A 26,892-nucleotide genomic window follows, 5' to 3' on the forward strand; every position below is an offset into this window, starting at 1 on the left:
AAAGTTTCGTTCAGGATAATCTAATGGTCCTGGGCACAGCTCCTACCTTTATTCCAAATCAAGGGGCTGGATTACCTGCTAGGTCCCTCCTATGGGTGGGACCGAGGAAGGGGGTGGTTACACCCCTTTCCCTTTGTCCAGTTTCGCGCCAGAGCTGGAACTGGAGTGTCCCAGCACCGGTTTCAACTGGACTATGCATGGGAAGCCGTGTGCTCCCAAGGCAGTGTCTAGTTTCATTCAACCCTCCCTGCTACAATCCACTATCTCCTGTCTGGGGTGGTGTAACACCTCCCTGTGACAGGATACCAATTGTCCAGGCCTCCCTTGCCGGAGTTTCGGTCAGCAGCAGAAGGCCAGACTTCTGTCTGTGGCAGCAGCATCCATTTTGTGATGCTGGGGCTCTGGTTAGATTTAACCGCGTTTAAGTAAAGTAACATGTCTTCTCCCTCTAGAAGGGTGGAATGCTACCCCCGTTGCCAGGACTGGCGAGGGGGTAGTATTCCAAAGCGTATGAAACCTTACACGACATGTTTTGATAAAGCCAAACCAAAGTTAGCAAGTAACCGCGAGGATTATAATGCACTTAAGAGTATATGGTATGGCAATATCCCAGAACAGCTAAGGGAGTTGGTCCCGACAGCTGCAGACAAGCTCAGCTCATGCTAGAGCACCATCTCACATAAAACCAAGCACTCTGCCTCCAGGATTGATAAGGCCTGCCATAGGAGTGACTTATAGGTGTATATGTGTCCAGCTATAGGTTCAGATATAGGTATACTATATCTAAGCAAGGGGTGATTACACGACCTTGCCCCAGCTGAGTGATCAGCCAGTTGTGTCAGTTTGGATAGCCAGCCAGGGGTGGCAAAAGATATGCTGCAGCCCCTGGTTGGCCTTGGATACACCTCTGCCCTGGGTACCTATAGTACACTGTACAGGGCTGATAAGGTGACCCAATGTCCAATTGGCTATGTACCTAAAGTACATGGATGTGAATTTAGAGAGAGAACAGCAGGCTGTGGGTCTGATTAGCAGGCCCCCAGCCACATTATGTCCAAAACCAGTGAAGCAAAAAGCAAAAATCTGGGGTGACCATAGGAAAGCAGACCCTACTCTCCTACATAGTCTGTCTCTCTACCTCATTATCAGCTCTCGTCTGTCTTCCTAACTCCACATCAGCTCCTGTTGTCTGTCTCCCCACCCCCTTATCAGCTTCCGTTGTCTGTCTCTCTATGCCCTTGTCAGCTCCCATCTTCTGTCTCCCTACCTCCTCATCTGCTCCCATTGTCTGTCTCCACACCTCCTCATCAGCTCCTGTTGGCTGTCGATCTACCTCCTCGTCACCTCCTGTTGTCTGTCTCTCTACCTCCTCATCAGCTCCCGTTGTTTGTCTCTCTACCTCGTCGTCATCTCCCATTGTCTGTGTCTCTACCCCCTTGTCAGTTCTCACTGTCTGTCTCCCTATCTCCTCATCAGCTCCCGTTTTCTGTCTCCCTATCTCCTCCTCAGCTCCCTTTGTCTGTCTCTCTACCCCCTCGTTAGCTTCCATCGTCTGTCTCTCTACCTACTCATCAGCTCCCAATGTCTGCCTCCCTACCCCCTCGTCAGCTCCCGTTGTCTGTCTCCCTTTCTCCTCATCAACTCCTGTTGTCGGTCTCCCTACCTCCTTGTCAGCTCCCGTTGTCTGTCTCTCTATATTCTCGTCAACTCTCATCTGTCTCCCTATCTCCTCATCAGCTCCTGTTGTCTGTCTCCCTACCTCCTTATAAGCTCTTGTCTGTCTCTCTACCTCATCAGCTCTTGTCTGTCTCTCTACCTCCTCATCAGCTCCCGTTGTCTGTCTCATCACCTCCGTATCAGCTTCTGTTGTCTGTCTCTCTAGCCCCTTGCCTGCTCCTGTTGTCTGTCTCCCTACCTCCTCATCAGATTTTGTTGTCTATCTCTCTACCTCCTCGTCAGCTCTCATCTTTCTCCCTACCTCCTCATCAGCTTCCATTGTTTGTCTCCCTACCTCCTCCTCAGCGTCCTTTGTCTGTCTCTCTACCCCCTCGTCAGCACCCGTCTTCTGTCTCCTTACCTCCTCATCAGCTCCCGTAGTCTGTCTCCCTATCTCCTCATCAGCTCCCTTTGTCTGTCTCCCTACCTCCTCGTCAGCTGCCATTGTCTGTTTCTCTACCTCCTCATCACCTTCCACTGTCTGCCTCCGTACCCCTTCATCAGCTCCCGTTGTCTGTCTCCCTATCTCCTCACCTGCTCCTGTTGTCTGTCTCTCTACCTCCTCTTCAACTCTCATCTGTCTCCCTATCTCCTCATCTTCTCCTGTTGTCTGTCTCTCTACCTCCTCTTCAACTCTCATCTGTCTCCCTATCTCCTCATCAGCTCCTGCTGTCTGTCTCTCCACCTCCTTATCAGCTTCCGTTGTCTGTCTCTCTTGGCCCTCGTCAGCTCCCATTTTTTGTCTCCCTACCTCCTCGTCAGCTCCCGTTGTCTGTCTCCCTACCTCCTCATCAGCTCTTGTTGTCTATCTCTCTACCTCCTCGTCAGCTCTCATCTTTCTCCCTACCTCTTCATCAGCTTCCGTTGTCTGTCTCCCTACGTCCTCATCAGCTCCCACTGTCTGTCTCTCTACCCCCTTGTCAGCTCCCGACGTCTGTCTCCCTACCTCCTCGTCAGCTCCCGTTGTCTGTCTCCCTACCTCCTCCTCAGCTTTTGTTGTCTGTCTCCTCACCTCCTCATCTGCTCTCGTTGTCTGTCTCCCTACCTTCTCATAAGATCCTGTTGTCTATCTCCCTACCTCCTCATCAGCTCTTGTTGTCTGTCTCTCTACCTCCTTATCAGCTCTCGTTGTCTGTCTCCCTACCTCCTCATCATCTCCCGTTGTTTGTCTCTCTACCTCGTCGTCATCTCCAATTGTCTGTCTCTCTACCCCCTCATCAGTTCTCACTGTCTGTGTCCCTATCTCCTCATCAGCTCCCGTTTTCTGTCTCCCTATCTCCTCTTCAGCTCCCTTTGTCTGTCTCCCTACCCCCTCGTTAGCTCCCGTCGTCTTTCTCTCTACCTCCTCATCAGCTCTCAATATCTGCCTCCCTACCTCCTCTTCAGCTCCCGTTGTCTGTCTCCCTTTCTCCTCATCAGCTCCCGTTGTCTGTTTCCCTACCTCCTTGTCAGCTCCTGTTGTCTGTCTCTCTACATCCTCGTCAAGTCTCATCTGTTTCCCTATCTCCTCATCAGCTCCTGTTGTCTGTCTCCCTACCTCTTTATAAGCTCTTGTCTGTGTCTCTACCTCGTCAGCTCTTGTCTGTCTCCCTACCTCCTCATCAGCTTCCAGTGTCTGTCTCCTCATCAGCTTCCAGTGTCTGTCCCCTCATCAGCTCCCGCTGTCTGTCTCTCTACTCCATTGTCAGCTCCCGACGTCTGTCTCTATACCTCCTTGTCAGCTCCCATTGTCTGTCTCCCTACCTACTCATCAGCTGTTGTTGTCGGTCTCTCTACCTCCTCATCAGCTCCCAATGTCTGCCTCCCTACCTCATCGTCAGCTCCCGTTGTCTGTCTCCCTTTCTCCTCATCAGCTCCCGTTGACTGTCTCCCTACCTCCTTGTCAGCTCCCGTTGTCTGTCTCTCTACATCCTCGTCAAGTCTCATCTGTCTCCCTATCTCCTCATCAGCTCCTATTGTCTGTCTCCCTACCTCCTTATAAGCTCTTGTCTGTCTCTCTACCTCGTCAGCTCTTGTCTGTCTCCCTACCTCCTCATCAGCTTCCAGTGTCTGTCTCCCTATCTCCTCATCAGCTCCCGCTGTCTGTCTCCCTACCCCATTGTCAGCTCATGACGTCTGTCTCCATACCTCCTTGTCAGCTCCCGTTATCTGTCTCACTACCTCCTCATCAGCTGTTGTTGTCTTTCTCTCTACCTCCTCGTCAGCTCCCATTGTCTGTCTCCTCACCTCCTCATCTGCTCTCTTTGTCTGTCTCCCTACCTTTTCATCAGATCCCGTTGTCTGTCTCCCTACCTCCTCATCAGCTCTTGTTGTCTGTCTCTCTACCTCCTCATGAGCTCTCGTTGTCTGTCTTCCTACCTCCTCATCAGCTCTCATTGACTGTCTCCATACCTCCTCATCAGCTCCTTTTGTCTGTCTCTCTACCTCCTCGTCAGCTCGTGTTGTCTATCTCTCTACCTCCTCATCAGCTCCCGTTCTTTGTCTCTCTACCTCCTCATCAGCTCCCAATGTCTGCCTCCCTACCCCCTTGTTAGCTCCTGTCGTCTGTCTCCCTTTCTCCTCATCAGTTCCCGTTGTCTGTCTCCCTACCTCCTCGTCAACTCTCATCTGTCTCCCTATCTCCATATCAGCTCCTGTTGTCTGTCTCCCTACCTACTTATCAGATCTTGTCTGTCTCTCGACCTCATCGTCAGCTCTCGTCCGTCTCCCTACCTCCTCATCAGCTCCTGTTGTCTGTCTCATCACCTCCTTATCAGCTTCCGTTGTCTGTCTCTCTAGCCCCTTGTCAGCTCCCGTTGTCTGTCTCCCTACCTCCTCATCTGCTCTTGTTGTCTGTCTCCCTACCTTTTCATCAGATCCCGTTGTCTATCTCCCTACTTCCTCATCAGCTCTTGTTGTCTGTCTATCTACCTCCTCATCAGCTCTCGTTGTCTGTCTCCCTACCTCCTCATCTGCTCCCATTGTCTGTCTCCATACCTCCTCATCAGCTCCTGTTGGCTGTCTCTCTACCTTCTCATCAGCTCCTGTTGTCTGTCTCTCTACCTCCTCATCAGCTCCCGTTGTTTGTCTCGCTACCTCGTCGTCATCTCCCATTGTCTGTCTCTCTACCCCCTTGTCAGTTCTCACTGTCTGTCTCCCCATCTCCTCATCAGCTCCCGTTTTCTATCTCCCTATCTCCTCCTCAGCTCCCTTTGTCTGTCTCCCTACCCCCTTGTTAGCTCCCATCGTCTGTCTCTCTACCTACTCATCTGCTCCCAATGTCTGCCTCCCTACCCCCTCGTCAGCTCCCGTTGTCTGTCTCCCTTTCTCCTCATCAACTCCCGTTGTCTGTCTCCCTACCTCCTTGTCAGCTCCCGTTGTCTGTCTCTCTACATCCTCGTCAACTCTTATTTGTCTCCCTATCTCCTCATCAGCTCCTGTTGTCTGTCTCCCTAGCTCCTTATAAGCTCTTGTCTGTCTCTCTACCTCGTCAGCTCTTGTCTGTCTCTCTACCTCCTCATCAGCTCCCATTGTCTGTTTCATCACCTCCTTATCAGCTTCTGTTGTCTGTCTCTCTAGCCCCTCGCCAGCTCCTGTTCTCCGTCTCCCTACCTCCTCATCAGATTTTGATGTCTATCTCTCTACCTCCTCGTCAGTTCTCATCTTTCTCCCTACCTCCTCATCAGCTTCCATTGTTTGTCTCCCTACCTCCTCTTCAGCTCCCTTTGTTTGTCTCTCTACCCCGTCGTCAGCTCCCGTCTTCTGTCTCCCTACCTCCTCATCAGCTCCCGTAGTCTGTCTCCCTACCTCCTCGTCAGCTGCCTTCATCTGTCTTTACCTCCTCATCACCTCCCACTGTCTGCCTCTGTAACCCCTCGTCAGCTCCCGTCGTCTGTCTCCCTATCTCCTCATCTGCTCCTGTTGTCAGTCTCTCTTCCTCCTCTTCAACTCTCATCTGTCTCCCTACCTCCTCATCAGCTCTTGTTGTCTGTCTCTCTACCTCATCGTCAGCTCTCGTCTGTCTCCCTACCTTCTCATCAGCTCCCGTTGTCTGTCTCCCCACCTCCTTATCAGCTTCCGTTGTCTGTCTCTCTATGCCCTCGTCAGCTCCCATCTTCTGTCTCCCTACCTCCTCGTCAGCTCCCATCTTCTGTCTCCCTACCTCCTCGTCAGCTCCCATTGTCTGTCTCCCTACCTCCTCATCAGCTCTTGTTGTCTATCTCTTTACCTCCACGTCAGCTCTCATCTTTCTCTCTACCTCCTCATCAGCTTCCGTTGTCTGTCTCCATACCTCCTTATCAGCTCTTGTCTGTCTCTCGACCTCATCGTCCGCTCTCGTCTGTCTGTCTCATCACCTCCTTATCAGCTTCCGTTGTCTGTCTCTCTAGACTCTAGTCATCTCCCGTTGTCTGTCTCCCTACCTCCTCATCAGCTCTTGTTGTCTATCTTACTACCTCCTCGTCAGCTCTCATCTTTCTCCCTACCTCCTCATCAGCTTCCGTGGTCTGTCTCCCTACCTCCTCATCAGCTCCCGCTGTCTGTCTCTCTACCCCTTGTCAGCACCTGATGTCTGTCTCCCTACCTCCTCGTCGGCTCCTGTTGTCTGTCTCCCTACCTCCTCATCAGCTGTTCTTTCTCTCTCTCTCTACCTCCTTGTCAGCTCCCATTGTCTATCTCCTCACCTCCTCATCTGCTCTTGTTGTCTTTCTACCTACCTTCTCATCAGATCCCATTGCCTGTCTCCCTACCTCCTCGTCCTTGTCAGCTCCCGTTGCCTGTCTCCCTACCTCCTCATCAGCTCCTGTTGTCTGTCTCCCTACCTCCTCATCAGCTCCCATTGTCTGTCTCCCTACCTCCACGCCTGCTCTCATCTGTCACCCTTTCTCCTCATCAGCTCCCGTTGTCTGTCTCCTTACCTTCTTGTCAGCTGTCGTCTGTCTCCCTACCTCCTCGTCAGCTTCCATTGTCTGTCTCCGTACCTCCTCATCAGCTCCCATTGTCTGTCTCCCTACCTCCTCGTCAGCTCCTGTTGTCTGTCTCTCTACCTCCTCGTCAGCTCTTGTTGTTTGTCTCTCTACCTCGTCGTCATCTCCCATTGTCTGTCTCTCTACCCCCTCGTCAGTTCTCACTGTCTGTCTCCCCACCTCCTCATCAGCTCCCATTGTCTGTCTCCTTACCTTGTTGTCAGCTCTTTTCTGTTTCCCTACCTCCTCACCAGCTCCCGTTGTCTGTCTCCCTACCTCCCCGTCAGCTCCTGTTGTCTGTCTCTCTACCTCCTCGTCAGCTCCTGTTGTCTGTCTCCCTACCTCCTCCTCAGCTCCCTTTGTCTGTCTCCCTACCCCCTCGTTAGCTCCCATCATCTGTCTCTCTAAATCCTGGTCTGCCTCCCTACCCGCTCGTCAGCTCCCGTCGTCTGCCTCCCTTTTTCCTCATCAGCTCCCGTTGTCTGTCTTCCTACCTCCTTGTCAGCTCTGTTGTCTGTCTCTCTACCTTCTTATCAGCTCTTGCCTGTCTCTCTACCTCATCGTCAGTTCTCGTCTGTCTCCCTACCTTCTCATCAGCTCCCGTTGTCTGTCTCATCACCTCCTTATCAGCTTCTGTTGTCTGTCTCTCTAGCCCCTCGTCAGCTCCCGTCGTCTGTCTTCCTACCTCCTCGTCAGCTCCCATTGTCTGTCTCCCTACCTCCTCATCAACTCTTGTTGTCTATCTCTCTACCTCCTCGTCAGCTCTCATCTTTCTCCCTACTTCCTCATGAGCTTCCGTTGTCTGTCTCCCTACCTTCTCATCAGCTCCCACTGTCTATCTCTCTACCCCTTGTCAGCTCCTGACATCTGTCTCATCTGCTCTCGTTGTCTGTCTCCCTACCTCCTCGTCCTTGTCAGCTCCCGTTGTCTGTCTCCCTACCTCCTCATCAGCTCCTGTTGTCTGTCTCCTTACTTTCTTGTCAGCTCTCGTCTGTCTCCCTACCTCCTCACCAGTTCCTGTTGTCTGTCTCCCTACCTCCTCATCAGCTCCCGTTGTCTGTCTCCCTACCTCCTCAATAGCTCCCGTTGTCTGTCTCTTTACCTCCTCATCAGCTCCTGTTGTTTGTCTTCCTACCTCCTCAATAGCTTCCGTTGTCTGTCTCCCTACCTTCTCATCAGCTCCCACTGTCTGTCTCTCTACCCCTTGTCAGCTCCTGACATCTGTCTCTCTACCTCCTCATCAGCTCCCGTTGTCTGTCTCCCTACCTCCTCATCAGCTCTCGTTGTCTGTCTCTCTACATCCACATCAGCTCCTGTTGTCTGTCTCTTTACTTCCACATCAGCTCTCGTTGTCTGTCTCCCTACCTCCTCATCAGCTCCCGTTGTCTGTCTCCCTACCTCCTCATCAGCTCTCGTTGTCTGTCTCTCTACCTCCACATCAGCTCCCGTTGTCTGTCTTCCTACCTCCTCATCAGTTCCCGTTGTCTGTCTCTCTACCTCCACATCAGCTCCTATTGTCTGTCTTCCTACCTCCTCATCAGTTCCCGTTGTCTGTCTCTCTACCTCCTCATCAGTACCCGTTGTCTGTCTCCCTACCTCCTCATCAGCTCCCGTTGTCTGTCTCTCTACCTCCACATCAGCTCCTATTGTCTGTCTTCCTACCTCCTCATCAGTTCCCGTTGTCTGTCTCTCTACCTCCTCATCAGTACCCGTTGTCTGTCTCCCTACCTCCTCATCAGCTCCCGTTGTCTGTCTCTCCACCTCCTCATCAGCTCCCGTTGTCTGTCTCTCTACCTCCACATCAGCTCCTATTGTCTGTCTTCCTACCTCCTCATCAGTTCCCGTTGTCTGTCTCTCTACCTCCTCATCAGTACCCGTTGTCTGTCTCCCTACCTCCTCATCAGCTCCCGTTGTCTGTCTCTCCACCTCTACATCAGCTCCCGTTGTCTGTCTCTCCACCTCTACATCAGCTCCCGTTGTCTGTCTCCTTACCTTCTCATCAGCTCCCGTTGTCTGTCTCTCCACCTCTACATCAGCTTCCGTTGTCTGTCTGACCCCAGTAGTTCCAGAGCCCTCCTGACCACTCCTCCCTTTCCATTACAGGTGATTCACAGGAGTTTTCATACGTGCTCTCCTGCCAGCCTGGGACCCCTCGGACACTGCTGTCCGCCACCTACTATGACGACGAGATGTTCCACTACAACTTCCAGACGCAGAGGACGGATGCCCGCCTGCCCGACTTCCAGAAGTGGGAGCCATACCCCTTCGACCTCTCTACTGTCCCCCACGAGGCTGAGCTGTGCCAGTCCATCCTGGCATACCTAGATAGGTCCCTGGCAGACATCATGCCACAGGCCACAGGTGAGCACAGAAGGAGGGCCAGGCTCTCATGGGGTCTGGAGACAAGGGTTGATGGTGTTAACTGGACACAAGGGGGAGGGGAAGCTTCCCAGTGCTGGAGAAGCTCCGTTGGTCCCGAATGGGAGGCCAAGGTTCTGCGGTGACAATGTTTGACCTTCAGCACTTTCTTCTATCACACAGTGCTTCTTCTGCTCTAAATGAACCCTCCAGTAATATATTCTAGATATCTACAAACAATACACTCGCTTTTATCCATCATGCATGTCCTCTTGCTAATTATAAATCCATGCACTTATTACCACAGTCCATTTTCAGTTCTCCCATTCTAGGAACTTTTCACATTGAATTAGCCAAGGCGTGGTTGAATGCTGGCATTAACTACTGGCGCGTGCAAAGAGTGATCAATGAAGGGGTGAACCCTCTATGTCTGGCAGTAGCCAAGACCTTTCGATGTTACTAAGATTATATGCATAACATAACACAAAGGGGCTTTCCGACACCTCTCTTCATCCATTGGTCTGTTCTTGTGTCACTCACACTTTGCGTCCGCCCACTAAGGCATACAGCATGGTGCAATGGGACAGCCTACTTCAGCCACCGGTAAACTTCACCTTGAGTGAAAGTATTTAGCCCTTTCACAGCACATCCGCACACAAGGTAGTTCTCTTCAGTGCCAGCGTTTTTGTTTTAATTTATAATTACTTTAGTATTGCCTTTGTGCTCAGAGCCTGATGTGATAGCACGATGCTTTCTACCAGATGGGAGCACGGAGCACAGTTCAGCTTTATCATTTCCTGTCCTCTGCCAAAAGCAGCGGCTGGCAACTAGGAAGAGTGGTGGGGCATGTAAATGGGGGGTGGTGGGTGCATGCATGCAAAGAGAATGGCGACTGTACATAAAAAGAATAAGCCTCTTACCTTGCTGGCTGAACGACGTCCGACGATCTCCCCGCTTCAGTTGTGTTGTACTTGTTTCTCCTCCAGGCTCCGCGGGCTGCAGCCACTCCCCATAACCAATCGTGCTGCTGCTCTCATGCTGGTAACCAGAGTGAGAGAAGCGCCAGCATTAGAGCTCGTGGCCTCTCTCAGCTCTCTCAAGGGCACTGGCGGCCTGTGCGTTAGAGAGGCATAAAATGTGCATGTCTCGCTGGCCATTGCAAGGCTGCCGGCCAAAGAGACATGCGCACTTTAAACCTAAGGGCAGCCCATCACTCCTGCCAGCTGCAGTAATGGCCCGTCCCGTTTGACAATCGGTTCTGAATGCGTTGGTGAAAAATAAAATGATATAGATTAACTTTATTACCATTTTATTTTTCATTTCTAGGGCTTTTCTGAGGGGCATATTTTTTAGCGGGACAACACTTCTCTGCTCTAATGGAGGAGCCGCCCCTGCTTTCCAATGATGTAAATTCCTTTTGAAGTGGCCTCTGTTTATCTGACTGCAATACAACCAGCTCACCTCAACTCTGAATATAACCTCATGAGTGTGCTCCGTTTTTGTAACCGTAGCTGTCTTTCTTTCTTTCTTTCTTTCTTTCTTTCTTTCTTTCTTTCTTTCTTTCTTTCTTTCTTTCTTCCTTCCTTTCTTTCTTCCTTCCTTTCTTCCTCCCTTTTTTTTCTTTCTTTCTTTCTTCCTTCCATTCTTCCTTCCTTTTTTCTCTTTCTTTCTTTCTTTCTTTCTTTCTTTCTTTCTTTCTTTCTTTCTTTCTTCCTTCCTTTCTTTCTTCCTTCCTTTCTTCCTCCCTTTTTTTTCTTTCTTTCTTTCTTCCTTCCATTCTTCCTTCCTTTTTTCTCTTTCTTTCTTTCTTTCTTTCTTTCTTTCTTTCCTTCTCTCTTTCTTTCTTTCTTTCTTTCTTTCTTTCTTTCTTTCTTTCTTTCTTTCTTTCTTTCTTTCTTCCTTCCATTCTTCCTTCCTTTTTTTTCTTTCTTTCTTTCTTCCTTTCTTTCTTCCTTCCTTTTTTCTCTTTCTTTCTTTCTTTCTTTCTTTCTTTCTTTCTTTCTTTCTTTCTTTCTTCCTTTTTTTCTTTCTTTCTTTCTTCCTTTCTTTCTTCCTTCCTTTTTTCTCTTTCTTTCTTTCTTTCTTTCTTTCTTTCTTTCTTTCTTTCTTTCTTTCTTTCTTTTTTCCTTCCTTTCTTCCTCCCTTTCTTTTCTTTCTTTCTTTCTTCCTTTCTTTCTTCCTTCCTTTTTTCTCTTTCTTTCTTTCTTTCTTTCTTTCTTTCTTTCTTTCTTTCTTTCTTTCTTTCTTTCTTTCTTTCTTCCATTCTTCCTTCCTTTTTTCCCTTTCTTTCTTTCTTTCTTTCTTTCTTTCTTTTTTCTTTTTTCTTTCTTTCTTTCTTTCTTTCTTTCTTTCTTTCTTTCTTTCTTTCTTTCTCTTTCTTTTTTTTTCTTCTCGCCCAAAGGTGAAGAAGCCTTGTGGGTACTCCCCCAGGTGCAGAAGTCCTATGTGTGAGTGATCTATCTCTGCAACCCTAACTGCTTGTCTTTCTGTCTTTCTTTCTGTCTTTGCTAGAAGTTTGTCGCTGTTGGCAGCAGTCTGCCTCTGTTGTAAGAAGTTTGCGGTTGTTGCCAGGCATTTGCAGTTGTTGCCAGAAGTTTGTAGCTGCTGTCAGTATTTGTGATTGTGCAGAAATTTGTGGCTGTTGCAAGAAGTTTGCAGATGTTGCAATTACTTTGTGGCTGTGGCCACATGTTTATGACTCATCCTAGAAGTTTGCAGCTATTGTCAGATGTTTGAGCTGTTGCTAGACATCTGCACCTGTTCAGAAAGGTCTGCAGCTGTTGTCAGAAGTTTGAGGTAGTTGCCAATATCCACAGCTTCTCGAGTCTACAGAGGAAATTCGAGAAGCTGTGGATAGAGGAGGACAGGCGGTTCTCGTCCTGTTGGATCTATCTGCGGCTTTCGACACGGTCCATCACGAAATATTGATGGACCGGTTTCGGAAGTTGATGTCAAAGGGTCTGCATGGAAGCTCATACAATCCTTCCTATCCAATAGATTGCAGACCGTTGTTCTTGATGGGATGGCCTCTTAACCTTTTATACTTCCATGTGGGGTGCCACAAGGTTCATCAATTAGTCCAACCTTATTTAATATTTACGTGGAACCACTGGCGGAAGTAATGGGATCCTTTGGTTTTCAGCTCACCTTCTACGCCAATGACACTCAGATTGTGTTATCGCTGACAGAGGGAGCTGAAAAGGAGACTGGGTCCCGTTTTCATGATTGTATGAGGGCAATATCAACCTGGATGTCTTCTAACTCCCTTAAGTTAAATTCCTCTAAGACAGAGGTCTTGAAATTTGGGAACAATCCCCTGGTGTGGACCCCAGAGTGGTGGCCTGAGGACCTTGGTAAATGGAAAGCTAAGAACTTGGGGGTCCTGGTGGACACTCGGCTCTCTAAGGAAGACCAGGTGACCATGGTGTCCTCAGCCTGCTCTAAGGTCCGAAGGGTAATTAGGAAAATCAAGGCTCTTCTTACTAAGAATAATCGGAGGACAGTAGTGACAGCTCTCATACTGTCACACCTGGACTATTGTAACTGCCTGTACCTCAATGCTCAAGAACAACACTTGAACAGACTTCAATTGGTCCAGAATGCAGCGGCAAGACTGCTGACTGAGACTTCCAAGTTTGTTTCCGGTAGAAGCGAATTGAAAAAACTACACTGGCTCCCAGTGAGACTCGGAACTCGCTTCAAAGCTCTTTGTACTGTCTTTAAAGCAGTAAACGGAATTGGTCGAGAGTTCCTTAGACGCAAGCTGCAATGGTACATTCCAGGCAGGAACCTAAGATCTTCAAGTGCTAAGCAAGTACAAGTGGCCTCTTTTAAAAAAAAAAACTGGGGAGGCCGAGGTTTTATTGTCTGTGCATCTAGAGCCTGGAATGACCTGCCGTTCATGCTTAGGAATGCCCCGGACCTTCTGTCTTTCCGTAAGGGTTTGAAAACTCTGCTCTTTTCTCAATAAAACTATTCTGGCAGTCAGCACCTAGCACCAGGACACCCTCGGGTAACGTGCACTCTACAAAAAATAAATAATATAACATAACAATAGTTTGCGGCTGCTTCCAGAAGTTTACAGATGTAGCTATTATTTTGTTACCAGTATTTTGACATTTTTGACACAAGTTTGCAGTTGTTGCCAGTAGTCTGCAGCTGTTGCCAGTAGTTTGCAGCTGTTGCCAGAAGATTGTGACTGTTGTCAGGAGTTTCCAACTGTTGCCTGAGTTTGCAGATGTTGCAGATGTTGCCAGACATTTATGGTTTTGCTAGAAACTTGCAGTTGTTGGCTGAAGGGTGCAGCGTTCTCAGAAGTTTGCGGCTGTTGCCAGAAGTTGTCAGCTGGTACCAGCAGTTTGTGACATTTGCCAGAAGTTTGCATCTGTTGCCAGAAGTTTGCAGCTGTTGCCATTACTGTGTTGCCAGTCTTTTTAAAGTTTTGACCAGAAGTTTCCAGTTGTTACCAACCTTACGTTTTCGGCTATTGACAGAAGTCTAAGGCTGTTGCCAATATTTTGCAGTTGTTACTAGTTATTACCAACCTTACGTTTTCAGCTATTGGCAGAAGTCTGAGGCTGTTACCAATATTTTGCAGTTGTTACCAGATGTTTGTGTCTGTTCCCAGTATTTTGAAGCTGTTGCCAGATGTCTGCGGCTGTTACTACAAGTTTGTGACTGTAGCCAGTAGACCGTGGCTGTTGCCAGTAGTCTGCAGCTGTTGCCCGTCGTCTGCAGATGAAGTTTGCAGCTGTTGCCAGACTTTTTTGGCTATTGTCAGTAGTCTGCGCCGGTTGTCAGTTTTGTGGCTTTTGCCAGAAGTTTGTGGCTGTTGCCAGAAGTTTGTGGCTGATGCCAGTAGTCTGCGGCTGTTGGCTCAAGTTTGTGGCTGATGCCAGTAGTCTGAGGCTGTTGGCTGAAGTTTGTGGCTGTTGCCAGTAGTCTGTGGCTGTGGCTTTTACTAGAAGTTTGTGGCTGTTGCCAGTAGTCTGTGGATGTTACTAGAAGTTTGTGGCTGTTGCCAGTAGTCTGTGGCCGTTGCAGTTTTGTGGCTGTTGCCAGAGGTTTGTGGCTGATGCCAGTAGTCTGTGGCTGTTGCCAGTAGTCTGCGGCTGTTGCAGTTTTGTGGCTGTTGCCAGAGGTTTGTGGCTGTTGCCAGAAGTTTGTGGCTGATGCCAGTAGTCTGTGACTGTTGCCAGTAGCCTGTGGCTGTTTCCAGACGCTTGAGGTTGTTTATAGAAGTTTGCGTTACTTGGCAGTAGACTGTGGCTGTTGCCAGTAGTCTGTAGCTGTTGCCTGTATTCTGCAGATTGCGTTTTTTGGCTGTTGCCAGAAGCTTGAGCTTGTTATCAGAAGTTTACGGCTGTTGGCAGTAGTCTGCGGCTGTTGCCAGAAGCTTGAGGTTGTTGACAGAAGTATGCGGCTGTTGGCAGTAGTCTGCGGCTGTTGCCAAAAGCTTGAGGTTGTTGACAGAAGTTTGTGGCTGTTGGCAGTAGTCTGTGGCTGTTCATAGACGTTTTTGGCTGTTGCCAGTAGTCTGCGGCTGTTGCCAGAAGCTTGAGGTTGTTGACAAAAGTTTGTGGCTGTTGGCAGTAGTCTGAGGCTGTTGCCAAAAGCTTGAGGTTGTGGACAGAAGTTTGTGACTGTTCGCAGTAGTCTGAGGCTGTTGCCAAAAGTTTGAGGTTGTTGACAGAAGTTTGTGGCTGTTGGCGGTAGTCTGAGGCTGTTGCCAAAAGCTTGAGGTTGTTGACAGAAGTTTGTGGCTGTTGGCAGCAGTCTGTGGCTGCTCCTAGAAGTTTTTGGCTGTTGCCAGTAGTCTGAGGCTGTTGCCAGAAGCATGACATTGTTGACAGAAGTTTGCGGCTGTAGGCAGTAGTCTGAGGCTGTTGCCAAAAGCTTGAGGTTGTTGAAAGAAGTTTGTGGCTGTTGGCAAGTAGTCTGAGGCTGTTGCCAGAAGCTTGAGGTTGCTGACAGAAGTTTGAGGCTGTTGGTAGTAGTCTGAGGCTGTTGCCAAAAGCTTGAGGTTGTTGACAGAAGTTTGCGGCTGTTGTAGTTTTGTGGCTGTTGCCAGAGGTTTGTGGCTGTTGCCTGAAGTTTGTGGCTGATGCCAGTAGTCTGTGGCTGTTGCCAGTAGTCTGTGGCTGTTTCTAGATGCTTGAGGTTGTTTATAGAAGTTTGCGTTACTTGGCAGTAGACTGTGGCTGTTGCCAGTAGTCTGTAGCTGTTGCCTGTATTCTGCAGATTAAGTTTTTTGGCTGTTGCCAGAAGTTTTTGGCTGTTGTCAGTAGTCTGTAGCTGTTGCCCGTAATCTGCAGATGAAGTTTTCAGCTGTTGCCAGAAGCTTGAGGTTGTTGCCAGAAGTTTTCGGCTATTGCCAGTAGTCTGCGGCTGTTGCCAGAAGCTTGAGGTTATTGACAGAAGTTTGCGGCTGTTGGCAGTAGTCTGCGGCTGTTGCCAAAAGCTTGAGGTTGTTGACAGAAGTTTGTGGCTGTTGGCAGCAGTCTGTGGCTGCTCCTAGAAGTTTTTGGCTGTTGCCAGTAGTCTGAGGCTGTTGCCTGAAGCATGAGGTTGTTGACAGAAGTTTGTGGCTGTTAGCAGTAGTCTGAGGCTGTTGCCAGAAGCATGAGGTTGTTGACAGAAGTTTGCGGCTGTTGGCAGTAGTCTGAGGCTGTTGCCTAAAGCTTGAGGTTGTTGACAGAAGTTTGTGGCTGTTGGCAGTAGTCTGAGGCTGTTGCCAAAAGCTTGAGGTTGTTGACAGACGTTTGTGGCTGTTGGCAGTAGTCTGAGGCTGTTGCCAAAAGCTTGAGGTTGTTGACAGAAGTTTGTGGCTGTTGGCAGTAGTCTGAGGCTGTTGCCAAAAGCTTGAGGTTGTTGACAGAAGTTTGTGGCTGTTGGCAGTAGTCTGAGGCTGTTGCAAAAAGCTTTGAGGTTGTGGACAGAAGTTTGTGGCTGTTGGCAGTAGTCTGAGGCTGTTGCCAAAAGTTTGAGGTTGTTGACAGAAGTTTGTGGCTGTTGGCGGTAGTCTGAGGCTGTTGCCAAAAGCTTGAGGCTGTTGACAGAATTTTGCGGCTGTTGGCAGTAGTCTGAGGCTGTTGCCAAAAGCTTGAGGTTGTTGAAAGAAGTTTGTGGCTGTTGGCAAGTAGTCTGCGGCTGTTGCCAGAAGCTTGAGGTTGTTGACAGAAGTTTGTGGCTGTTGGCAGCAGTCTGTGGCTGCTCCTAGAAGTTTTTGGCTGTTGCCAGTAGTCTGAGGCTGTTGCCAGAAGCATGAGGTTGTTGACAGAAGTTTGCGGCTGTTAGCAGTAGTCTGAGGCTGTTGCCAGAAGCATGAGGTTGTTGACAGAAGTTTGCGGCTGTTGGCAGTAGTCTGAGGCTGTTGCCAAAAGCTTGAGGTTGTTGAAAGAAGTTTGTGGCTGTTGGCAAGTAGTCTGCGGCTGTTGCCAGAAGCTTGAGGTTGTTGACAGACGTTTGAGGCTGTTGGTAGTAGTCTGAGGCTGTTGCCAAAAGCTTGAGGTTGTTGACAGACGTTTGCGGCTGTTGTAGTTTTGTGGCTGTTGCCAGAGGTTTGTGGCTGTTGCCTGAAGTTTGTGGCTGATGCAAGTAGTCTGTGGCTGTTGCCAGTAGTCTGTGGCTGTTTCTAGATGCTTGAGGTTGTTTATAGAAGTTTGCGTTACTTGGCAGTAGACTGTGGCTGTTGCCAGTAGTCTGTAGCTGTTGCCTGTATTCTGCAGATTAAGTTTTTTGGCTGTTGCCAGAAGTTTTTGGCTGTTGTCAGTAGTCTGTAGCTGTTGCCCGTAATCTGCAGATGAAGTTTTCAGCTGTTGCCAGAAGCTTGAGGTTGTTGCCAGAAGTTTTCGGCTGTTGCCAGTAGTCTGCGGCTGTTGCCTGAAGCTTGAGGTTATTGACAGAAGTTTGCGGCTGTTGGCAGTAGTCTGCGGCTGTTGCAAAAAAGCTTGAGGTTGTTGACAGAAGTTTGTGGCTGTTGGCAGTAGTCTGGGGCTGATGCCAAAAGCTTGAGGTTGTTGACAGATGTTTGTGGCTAGTAGCAGTAGTCTGAGGCTGTTGCCAAAAGCTTGATGTTGTTGACAGAAGTTTGTGGCTGTTGGCAGTAGTCTGTGGCTGTTCCTAGAAGTTTTTGGCTGTTGCCAGTAGTCTGAGGCTGTTGCCTGAAGCTTGAGGTTGTTGACAGAAGTTTGCGGCTGTTGGTAGTAGTCTGCGGCTGTTGCCAGAAGCTTGAGGTTGTTGACAGAAGTTTGCGGCTGTTGGCAGTAGTCTGAGGCTGTTGCCAAAAGCTTGAGGTTGTTGACAGAAGTTTGTGGCTGTTGGCAGTAGTCTGAGGCTTTTGCCAAAAGCTTAAGGTTGTTGACAGGCGTTTGTGGCTGTTGGCAGTAGTCTGAGGCTGTTGCCAAAAGCTTGAGGTTGTTGACAGAAGTTTGTGGCTGTTGGCGGTAGTCTGAGGCAGTTGCCAAAAGCTTGAGGTTGTTGACAGAAGTTTGTGGCTGTTGCCAGTAGTCTGTGGCTGCTCCTAGAAGTTTTTGGCTTTTGCCAGTAGTCTGAGGCTGTTGCCAGAAGCATGAGGGTGTTGCCAGAAGTTTGCGGCTGTTGGCAGTAGTCTGAGGCTGTTGCCAAAAGCTTGAGGTTGTTGAAAGAAGTTTGTGGCTGTTGGCAAGTTGTCTGCGGCTGTTGCCAGAAGCTTGAGGTTGTTGATAGAAGTTTGCGGCTGTTGGCAGTAGTCTGAGGCTGTTGCCAAAAGCTTGAGGTTGTTGGCAGAAGTTTTCGGCTGTTGGCAGTAGTCTGAGGCTGTTGCCAAAAGCTTGGGGTTGTTGAAAGGAGTTTGTGGCTGTTGGCAGTAGTCTGAGGCTGTTGGCAAAAGCTTGAGGTTGTTGACAGAAGTTTGTGGCTGTTGGCAGTAGTCTGAGGCTGATACCAAAAGCTTGAGGTTGTTGACAGATGTTTGTGGCTAGTAGCAGTAGTCTGAGGCAGTTGCCAAAAGCTTGAGGTTGTTGACAGAAGTTTGTGGCTGTTGGCAGCAGTCTGTGGCTGCTCCTAGAAGTTTTTGGCTGTTGCCAGTAGTCTGAGGCTGTTGCCAGAAGCATGACGTTGTTGACAGAAGTTTGCGGCTGTAGGCAGTAGTCTGAGGCTGTTGCCAAAAGCTTGAGGTTGTTGAAAGAAGTTTGTGGCTGTTGGCAAGTAGTCTGAGGCTGTTGCCAGAAGCTTGAGGTTGCTGACAGAAGTTTGAGGCTGTTGGTAGTAGTCTGAGGCTGTTGCCAAAAGCTTGAGGTTGTTGACAGAAGTTTGCGGCTGTTGTAGTTTTGTGGCTGTTGCCAGAGGTTTGTGGCTGTTGCCTGAAGTTTGTGGCTGATGCCAGTAGTCTGTGGCTGTTGCCAGTAGTCTGTGGCTGTTTCTAGATGCTTGAGGTTGTTTATAGAAGTTTGCGTTACTTGGCAGTAGACTGTGGCTGTTGCCAGTAGTCTGTAGCTGTTGCCTGTATTCTGCAGATTAAGTTTTTTGGCTGTTGCCAGAAGTTTTTGGCTGTTGTCAGTAGTCTGTAGCTAGAAGCTTGAGGTTGTTGACAGAAGTTTACGGCTGTTGGCAGTAGTCTGAGGCTGATGCCAAAAGCTAGAGGTTGTTGACAGAAGTTTGTGGCTGTTGGCAGTAGTCTGAGGCTGTTGCCAAAAGCTTGAGGTTGCTGACAGACGTTTGTGGCTGTTGGCAGTAGTCTGAGGCTATTGCCAGATGTTTGTGATTAATGATTATGATTTTGTTTTCAAATACCCTTGTTTCTGGTCTCCTCTCCTCTCACACAGGGACCCCTGTGCTTGACGTATTCACCCGCCACCCCCTGGAGTTTGGGAAACCCAACACCCTGATCTGCTTCATCAGCAACTTCTTCCCCCCGGTTCTGAACATCACATGGAAGCGGCGGGAGGTCCCAGTGACCAGTGGTGTCTGGACCACAGACTATTCTCCGACTATTGACGGGGGATTCTACGCGTTCTCATACCTGAACATCACTCCGATGCCCGATGACGTCTACTCCTGCAGCGTCACCCAGGCCAACGCGCAGTACTCCTCCGTCAAGAACTGGTGTAGGTGACAGGAGGGCGTGCTACACACAGGGGGGCACAGCTATCCATATCTCACATACTAGGGGCCAGATGGACTGATGTTCGTCAAATAATCAAGTACACTGGGACTTAGGTCTGTCGTGTTCCCAGGGGCACAGGGGCAGTGGCATGTTACATGCTGGGGGGTGCACAGGTGCAGAGGTGTGTTACATGCCGGGGGCACAGGGGCAGTGGCATGTTACATGCCGCCGGCACAGGGCAGAGGAGTGTTACATGCTGGGGGCACAGGGGCAGAGGTGTGTTACATGCCGGGGGCACAGGGGCAGAGATGTGTTAATGCCAGGGGCACAGGGGCAGTGGCATGTTACATGCCGGGGGCATAGGGCAGAGGAGTGTTACATGCCTGGGGCACAAGGGCAGAGACATGTTACATGCCGGGGGCACAGGGGCAGTGGCATGTTACATGCCGGGGGCACAGGGGCAGAGGCGGGCTACATGGGGGGAAAGAGGGCTGAGGCATGTTACATTCCAGGGGCACAATTGCATAGGTGTGTTATATACAAGGGACACAGGGACAAAGGTGTGTCACATACTGGGGCAGAGGGGAGAGGCGTGTTGCATACAAGGGGCACAGAGGCATAGGTGTGTTACATACAAGGGTCACAGAGACATAGGGGTGTTGCATACTGGGGCAGAGGGTAGAGGCGAGTTGCATGCTGGAGGCATAAGAGCAGAGGTGTGTTACATTCAGAGGCACTCATGGTATACTACATCCTTGTGGGCACAATAGCCTATGTCTGTACATACAATTGACACCCAGGCTCTGGTATGTCACATAAGGGGGGGGGGGGGCAGGGGTCTATGCCTGTCATACTCTGGTGGGCACAGGGGCCAGGGTCAGTTATATACTGACGGGATGATACCAGTTACATTTCAGGTAAATTTGGCACAGGTTGGTAATCAAGCCTGTACCGAGAAGAACAGACTGGGCAGTGCCACGGTGTTTGGGCAGCAGACTAGTATTACCTTTAGCAACAAGCGAGGATACCAGCTGGGCATTACTTTGTTCTTACACTAGTCGGGGGAACCTTGGGGGCACATATGGGACATTATGCCACTTACATACTGAGTTAGTGGGCACAGACTGGGCAATAAGGCTGGTTAATACTGGATGAGTGTGGCACCATGGTCACATCCTGGGTGAGTGGGCATACATCGATCAGTGCCATGTTCACATCCTGAATGAGGGCCATAGATCGGTGAGTGCCATGGTCAGATCCTGGATGAGTGGGGCATACACCAGTGCGTGCCATGTTTAGATCCTGGATGAGTAGGCATACATCGGTGAGAGCCATGGTCAGATCCTGGATGAGTGGCCAATAGATCAGTGAGTGCAATGGTCAGATCGAAGATGAGTGGGCATACATTGGTGAGTGCCATGGTCTCATCCTGGATGAGCGGGGCATACATTGGTGAGTGTCGTGGTCAGATCCTGGATGAGTGGGCATACATCGGTGAGTGCCATGGTCAGATCCTGGATGAGAGGGGCATACATCGGTGAGTTCCATGGTAAGTTCCTGGATGAGTGGGGCATACATCGGTGAGTGCCATGGTCAGATCCTGGATGAGTGGGGCATACATCGGTGAGTTCCATGGTAAGTTCCTGGATGAGTGGGGCATACATCGGTGAGTGCCGTGGTCAGATCCTGGATTAGTGGCCCATAGAGTGGTGAGCTCACTGGCCAGATCCTAGATGAGTGGGGCACACATTGGTGAGTGCCATGTTTAGATCCTGAATGAGTGATGCATACACCAGTGAGTGCCATGGTCCGATCTTGGATGAGTGGGCATACACCAGTGTGTGCCATGTTTAGATCCTGAATGAGTGGGGCATACACCAGTGAGTGCCATGGTCCGATCTTGGATGAGTGGGCATACACCAGTGGGTGCCATGTTTAGATCCTGAATGAGTGGGGCATACATAGGCTGTCCTGTTTTCAGTTTCTATTTTTGGTAAATTCTGGTGTTTTTTTTTCAGTGTTTTCAATATCTTAAAAAACAGTTGTTATCAGTGGTTACACACTTTCACGCCGCTAAAAACAACAGAAAAAGTGTTTTTCCGGTGTTTATGGAACGTTTTGCTTTTATCATTGCTTGCTTTCTGCACTGAAAGAACATGGTATATAGACAGTGTACGTATAGTGTATATGACGTCCAAAGAGATTTTTGCAAATTAATCTTATTGCAGTACACCATACAATACTTCTTCAGTGAGTCTTTGGTCATGTGCGCTCGTGCTTTGCTTCCCATGTAAACTTCTGTGAAAAGGCCTTCTCAGCATTCATAGCCCCTTGGGCTGAGAACCGTCAGCTAAGGGACACAGTTGGGATGACTCTTTCTTTGATGCCACATAAAGCACGAAATGATAAATATTTGTGTTTAGTGCCTGGGCATAAGAAAACAGTGCACCAGAATGGACTAAAAAGTCAATAGCATCCCTCATTAACTCTGAAGATTGTAAAGATGCTTTCAGCATACCATCTAACAAGTGGCAAGGATCTCCTACAGGGAATCACTTCAGCTCGAGTATCAATTTTGACAGGTAATCACACACATTTTTAATATACGTAGCTGAATCACTACAAATATAAACAATATCACTCCAATCTTTGTTGAACTTGGAAAGAACCTTTTTTGCAGAGCATAACAAGTGACACTGCGTTCCATGCTTTCCAAAAGTCTAGTGTCACGTTTTCACCACTATCCCAGATGCTTGGTAATATATATACTTGTCACTATACCTTGCCTTTAATGTTTAAAGCCTGAGGTGTTGGGAATTCACCTACTATCAATACTGACCCACTAGAAACTATGGTCTGATGTATTAAGGGTTTTTACCCATTCACTGTGGGTAAATGTGATGACACATATTAGGAAAGATTTTTATGAAACTAGCCATTTTACCTATTAGTGAAAGAATCAAATGCAGCCAATATATCAAATGTGAGTTTGATATGTCCTGATTCTCTACAGTTTATAAAATAATTAAACTAAACCTAAAACATGAAACTAAACCCTGCATCTTTAGACCAAAGGCCATAAAACTGAAAAAAGTAAAAGGAAGAAGAAACAATATTTTAGAGGCATCCCTAAAGAACAAAACTCAAGCAGAATAATGTTAGACAGTCTTTCTTACTGCTAGCTTGTATGACAAAGTTACATTTTATTGACCCCTTCAGTAAGAACAAAATGACTCTTTCACTTTCTTTTTCATTTCTTTGAATGGCATTTAGTTTGTGGTTGTGCAGGTGTTTTTTCAGTGTTTATATGTTTTCACCGGTGAGGGCTATTTTTCTTTCAGTGGGGTTTTATCAGTTATTATAGGTTTAAACCTAAAACCCCACAGCCTAGGCATACACCAGTGGGTGCCATGTTTAGATCCTGGATGAGTCGGGCATACACCAGTGGGTGCCATGTTTAGATCCTGAATGAGTGGGGCATACACCAGTGGGTGCCATGTTTAGATCCTGGATGAGTGGGGCATACACCAGTGGGTGCCATGTTTAGATCCTGGATGAGTGGGGCATACACTAGTGGGTGCCATGTTTAGATCCTGGATGAGTGGGGCATACACTAGTGGGTGCCATGTTTAGATCTTGGATGAGTGAGGCATACACCAGTGACTGCCATGGTCAGATCCTGGATGAGTGGGCATACATCAGTGGGTGCCATGTTTAGATCCTGGATGAGTGGGGCATACATTGGTGAGTGCCACGGTCAGATCCTGGATGAGTGGGCATACATCAGTGGGTGCCATGTTTAGATCCTGGACTAGTGGGGCATACATCGGTGAGTGCCATGGTCATATCCTGGATGAGTGGGGCATACATCGGTGAGTGCCATGGTTAGATCCTGGATGAGTGGGCATACACCAGTGAGTGCCATGGTCCGATCTTGGATGAGTGGGCATACACCAGTGGGTGCCATGTTGAGATCCTGGATGAGTGGGCATACATCAGTGGGTGCCATGTTTAGATCCTGGATGAGAGGGGCATACACTAGTGGGTGCCATGTTTAGATCTTGGATGAGTGGGGCATACACCAGTGGGTGCCATGTTTAGATCCTGGATGCGTGGGGCATACACCAGTGAGTGCCATGGACATATCCTGGATGAGTGGGGCATACACCAGTTGGTGCCATGTTTAGATCCTGGATGAGTGGGGCATACATTGGTGAGTGCCACGGTCAGATCCTGGATGAGTGGGCATACATCAGTGGGTGCCATGTTTAGATCCTGGATGAGTGGGGCATACATCGGTGAGTGCCATGGTCATATCCTGGATGAGTGGGCATACACCAGTGGGTGCCATGTTGAGATCCTGGATGAGTGGGCATACATCAGTGGGTGCCATGTTTAGATCCTGGATGAGAGGGGCATATATCGGTGAGTGCCATGGTCATATCCTGGATGAGTTGCCCATAGATCGGTGAGTGCACTGGCCAGATCCTGAATGAGTGGGTCACACATTGGTGAGTGCCATGACCACATCCTAGATGAGTGGGCATATACCAGTGGGTGCCATGTTTAGATCCTGGATGAGTGAGGCATACACCAGTGGGTACCATGTTTAGATCCTGGATGAGTCGGGCATACACCAGTGGGTGCCATGTTTAGATCCTGAATGAGTGGGGCATACACCAGTGAGTGCCATGTTTAGATCCTGGATGAGTGAGGCATACACCAGTGAGTGCCATGGACATATCCTGGATGAGTGGGGCATACACCAGTGGGTGCCATGTTTAGATCCTGGATGAGTGGGGCATACATTGGTGAGTACCATGGTTAGATCCTGGATGAGTGGGCATACATCGGTGAGTGCCATAGTCAGATCCAAATGAGTGGGCCTACAACAGTGCGTGCTATGTTTAGATCTTGGATGAGTGGGGCATACATCAGTGAGTGCCAAGGTCAGAGCCTAGATTAGTGGCCCATAGATCAGTGAGCGCACTGGGGCTATAGATTGGTGAGTACCATTTCCAGATACTGGATGAGTGGGCATACATTGGTCAGTGAATACACACTAGGGGGGCTCGAGGAGATTTAAGGACCTGCGTAGGCCACCTCGCCACTCGTAATATCAAAACACAAAAAAGGCCACAGGTCCAAGGAAGCGGTATGAAGGGCAACGAGATTCGATCAACCATGTACTTGAGGGGGATCCCTTTAAGGACAGTTCCCCTCACACACCAAAGGTGTCATGCTTCATCATAAGGGTGCCTCCTCACATTAGAAGACCTAGTCTCTTCGTGGGCTACAACCCCCTTGCTGCGCGGGAGGAGCACAGGGAGGTTTTTGATGTAAGTAGTGAGGGTTAGACTAAAACTCTTTGTGAGTGTGGTGTGCTTGGTATGATGTGCAGTGCTAAGGTGAACATGGTTAAAACTGGCTACAAGGTTAGCTATGTGGCAACTTTAATTGGCTACCTTGTGACAGGATTAAAAACAAATAGCTGAAAATACAGCTGCCATCATTATAGGCTTCTGAATTAGTGTATGACCAACATGTTTCGGCCTAGGAACCTGTCAAAGTGTCGTGGCCTTCATCAGGGTCGAGCATACAGCTACTGCAAAAGAGTGAGGTACATGCACATGTGAAAAATAGTAATACGCAGTATCGACGGTGTGTGATACTGAACCAGTGGTTCGGTTGTTTAATATGTCCACCGTTAGAACCTGTGGTGAGACAAAAAACAACATGCGCTGTTTACAATCAAGCAAGATCAATGGAGACTGTGCGTGAAAGACATATTTAAATCAAAGCACAGTGAATCCGCTCATTAGTCAAAACACTGGACAACATGTAACCACTTAGTTTGCATGTAAATGAATAAAGGGATGCGTGACTCACCATCTTTGGGTAAGGAATTTACTGCATCTTTCCTGGCCTACTTGCAAAAAGGTGCACACACCAATCCAACCTAACAGAAAAGGTGGTGGCGCTAGGGTAGAGAAGAGATAGTTCAAGAAGAAGATTATGTGCCTATAAGCATAAACACATTCAATAGGAACTTGAGATATAGAGAAAAAAGAGAGATGTGCCAAGCTGGTAAGCATATCAAATTGGCACAGTGTGTGCAAGAAACAGGTAATGCATATAGCCCAGTCACCTATGGTGATCGAGATGACGGAGTGTGGCCGCTTCTCACGATGATGATAACATGGTCAACAGTCTTGAAGCAGCGAAGGGTGTCGTGCTTGGCCAAATGACGACAGCCATGGCCATTGCAGGGCAACTGCTCCTGGTGAGGGGAGTGGAGGCATACCAGTCAGACCCACGTTCGGCCCAGGCACCGGAGTGCTGGTATAAGGGGATGTGGTAAAGGGTGGTAGCACTGTCCCACAATGAGCCAACACTAGTGTTGTTCAAGCAACTGGGCGGGCAAAAGTAGTGGCTTTACGAGGCCCGCTGGTAACGGCTCTAATAAAGTCCAGGCAGGGAAATGTGACATTGGTCAGTAGTGCCATGGCCAGATTCAGGATGAGTGGGCATACATCTGTGAGTGCCATGCTCAGATCCAGGAAGGATAGCCCATAGATCGGTGAGAGCCATGGTCAGATCCTGGATGAGTGGGGCTTACATTGGTGGGTGCCATGGTCAGATCCTGGATGAGTGGGCAAGCATCGATGAGTGCCATGGTCAGATCCTGGATGAGTGTGTCATACATTAGTAAGTGCCATGGTTAGATCCTGGATGAGAGAGGCATACATTGGTGAGGGCCATGACCAGATCCGGGATGAGTGGGGTATACATCAATGAGTGCCATTGGTCAGATCCAGGATGAGTGTGTCTTACATTGGTGAGTGCAAAGGTCAGGTCCTCGATAAGTGGGGCATACATTGGTGAGTGCCATGGTCAGATCCAGGATGAGTGTGGCATACATTGGTGAGTGCAAAGGTCAGGTCCTGGATAAGTGGGGCATACATTGGTGAGTGCCATGGTCAGAACCTGGATGAGTGGGGCATACATTGGTGAGTGCCATGGTCAGATCCTGGATGAGTGGGGTATACCTTGGTGGGTGCCATGGTCAGATCCTGGATGAGTGGGGCATACATCAGTGAGTGCCATGGTCAGATCCTGGATGAGTGGGGCATACATTGGTGAGTGCCATCCTCAGATTCTGGATGAGTGGGGCATACAACGGAGAGTGCCATGGTCAGATTCTGAATGAGTGGGGCATACATCGGTGAGTGCCATGGTCAGATCCTGGATGAGTAGGGCATACATCGGTGAGTGCCAAGATCAGATCCTGGATGAGTGGGGCATACATCGGTGAGTGCCATGGTCAGATCCTGGATGAGTGGGGCATACATCGGTGAGTGCCATGGTCAGATCCTGGATGAGTGGATCATACATCGGTGAGTGCCATGGACATATCCTGGATGAGTGGGCATACATCAGTGAGTGCTATGGTCAGATCCTGGATGAGTGGCCAATAGATCGTTGAGTGCCACGGTCAGTCAGATCCTGGATGAGCGGGGCATACATCGGTGAGTGCTGTAGTCAGATCCTGGAAGAGTGGGCATACACCAGTGGGTGCCATGTTGAGATCCTGGATGACTGGGGCATACATCAGTGAGTGCCGTGGTCAGATCCCGGATGAGTGGCCAATAGATCGGCGAATGCCACGGTCAGTCAGATCTTGGATGAGTGGGGCATATGTCAGTGAGTGCCATCTTCAGATTCTGGATGAGTGGAGCATACATCGGTGAGTGCCATCCTCAGATTTTGGATGAGTGGGGCATACATCGG

General features: G+C 49.0%; 1 protein-coding gene across 1 annotated transcript in view; it reads left to right on the forward strand.

The window, feature by feature from the left end:
- LOC147709982 (HLA class II histocompatibility antigen, DM alpha chain) overlaps window positions 1–26,892 on the forward strand; it is an 85,477-nt gene that overhangs the window by 42,596 nt on the left and 15,989 nt on the right. Inside the window, exons 4-5 of the mRNA XM_086920672.1 lie at window positions 8,763–9,020; window positions 18,821–19,102. Coding sequence (XP_086776798.1) covers window positions 8,763–9,020; window positions 18,821–19,102 — 540 coding nt within the window. The remainder of the gene's footprint in view (window positions 1–8,762; window positions 9,021–18,820; window positions 19,103–26,892) is intronic.

The sequence above is a fragment of the Lissotriton vulgaris genome, chromosome 5 (genome assembly GCF_964263255.1).
Source record: "Lissotriton vulgaris chromosome 5, aLisVul1.2, whole genome shotgun sequence".
Classification (NCBI taxonomy): Eukaryota; Metazoa; Chordata; class Amphibia; order Caudata; family Salamandridae; genus Lissotriton; species Lissotriton vulgaris.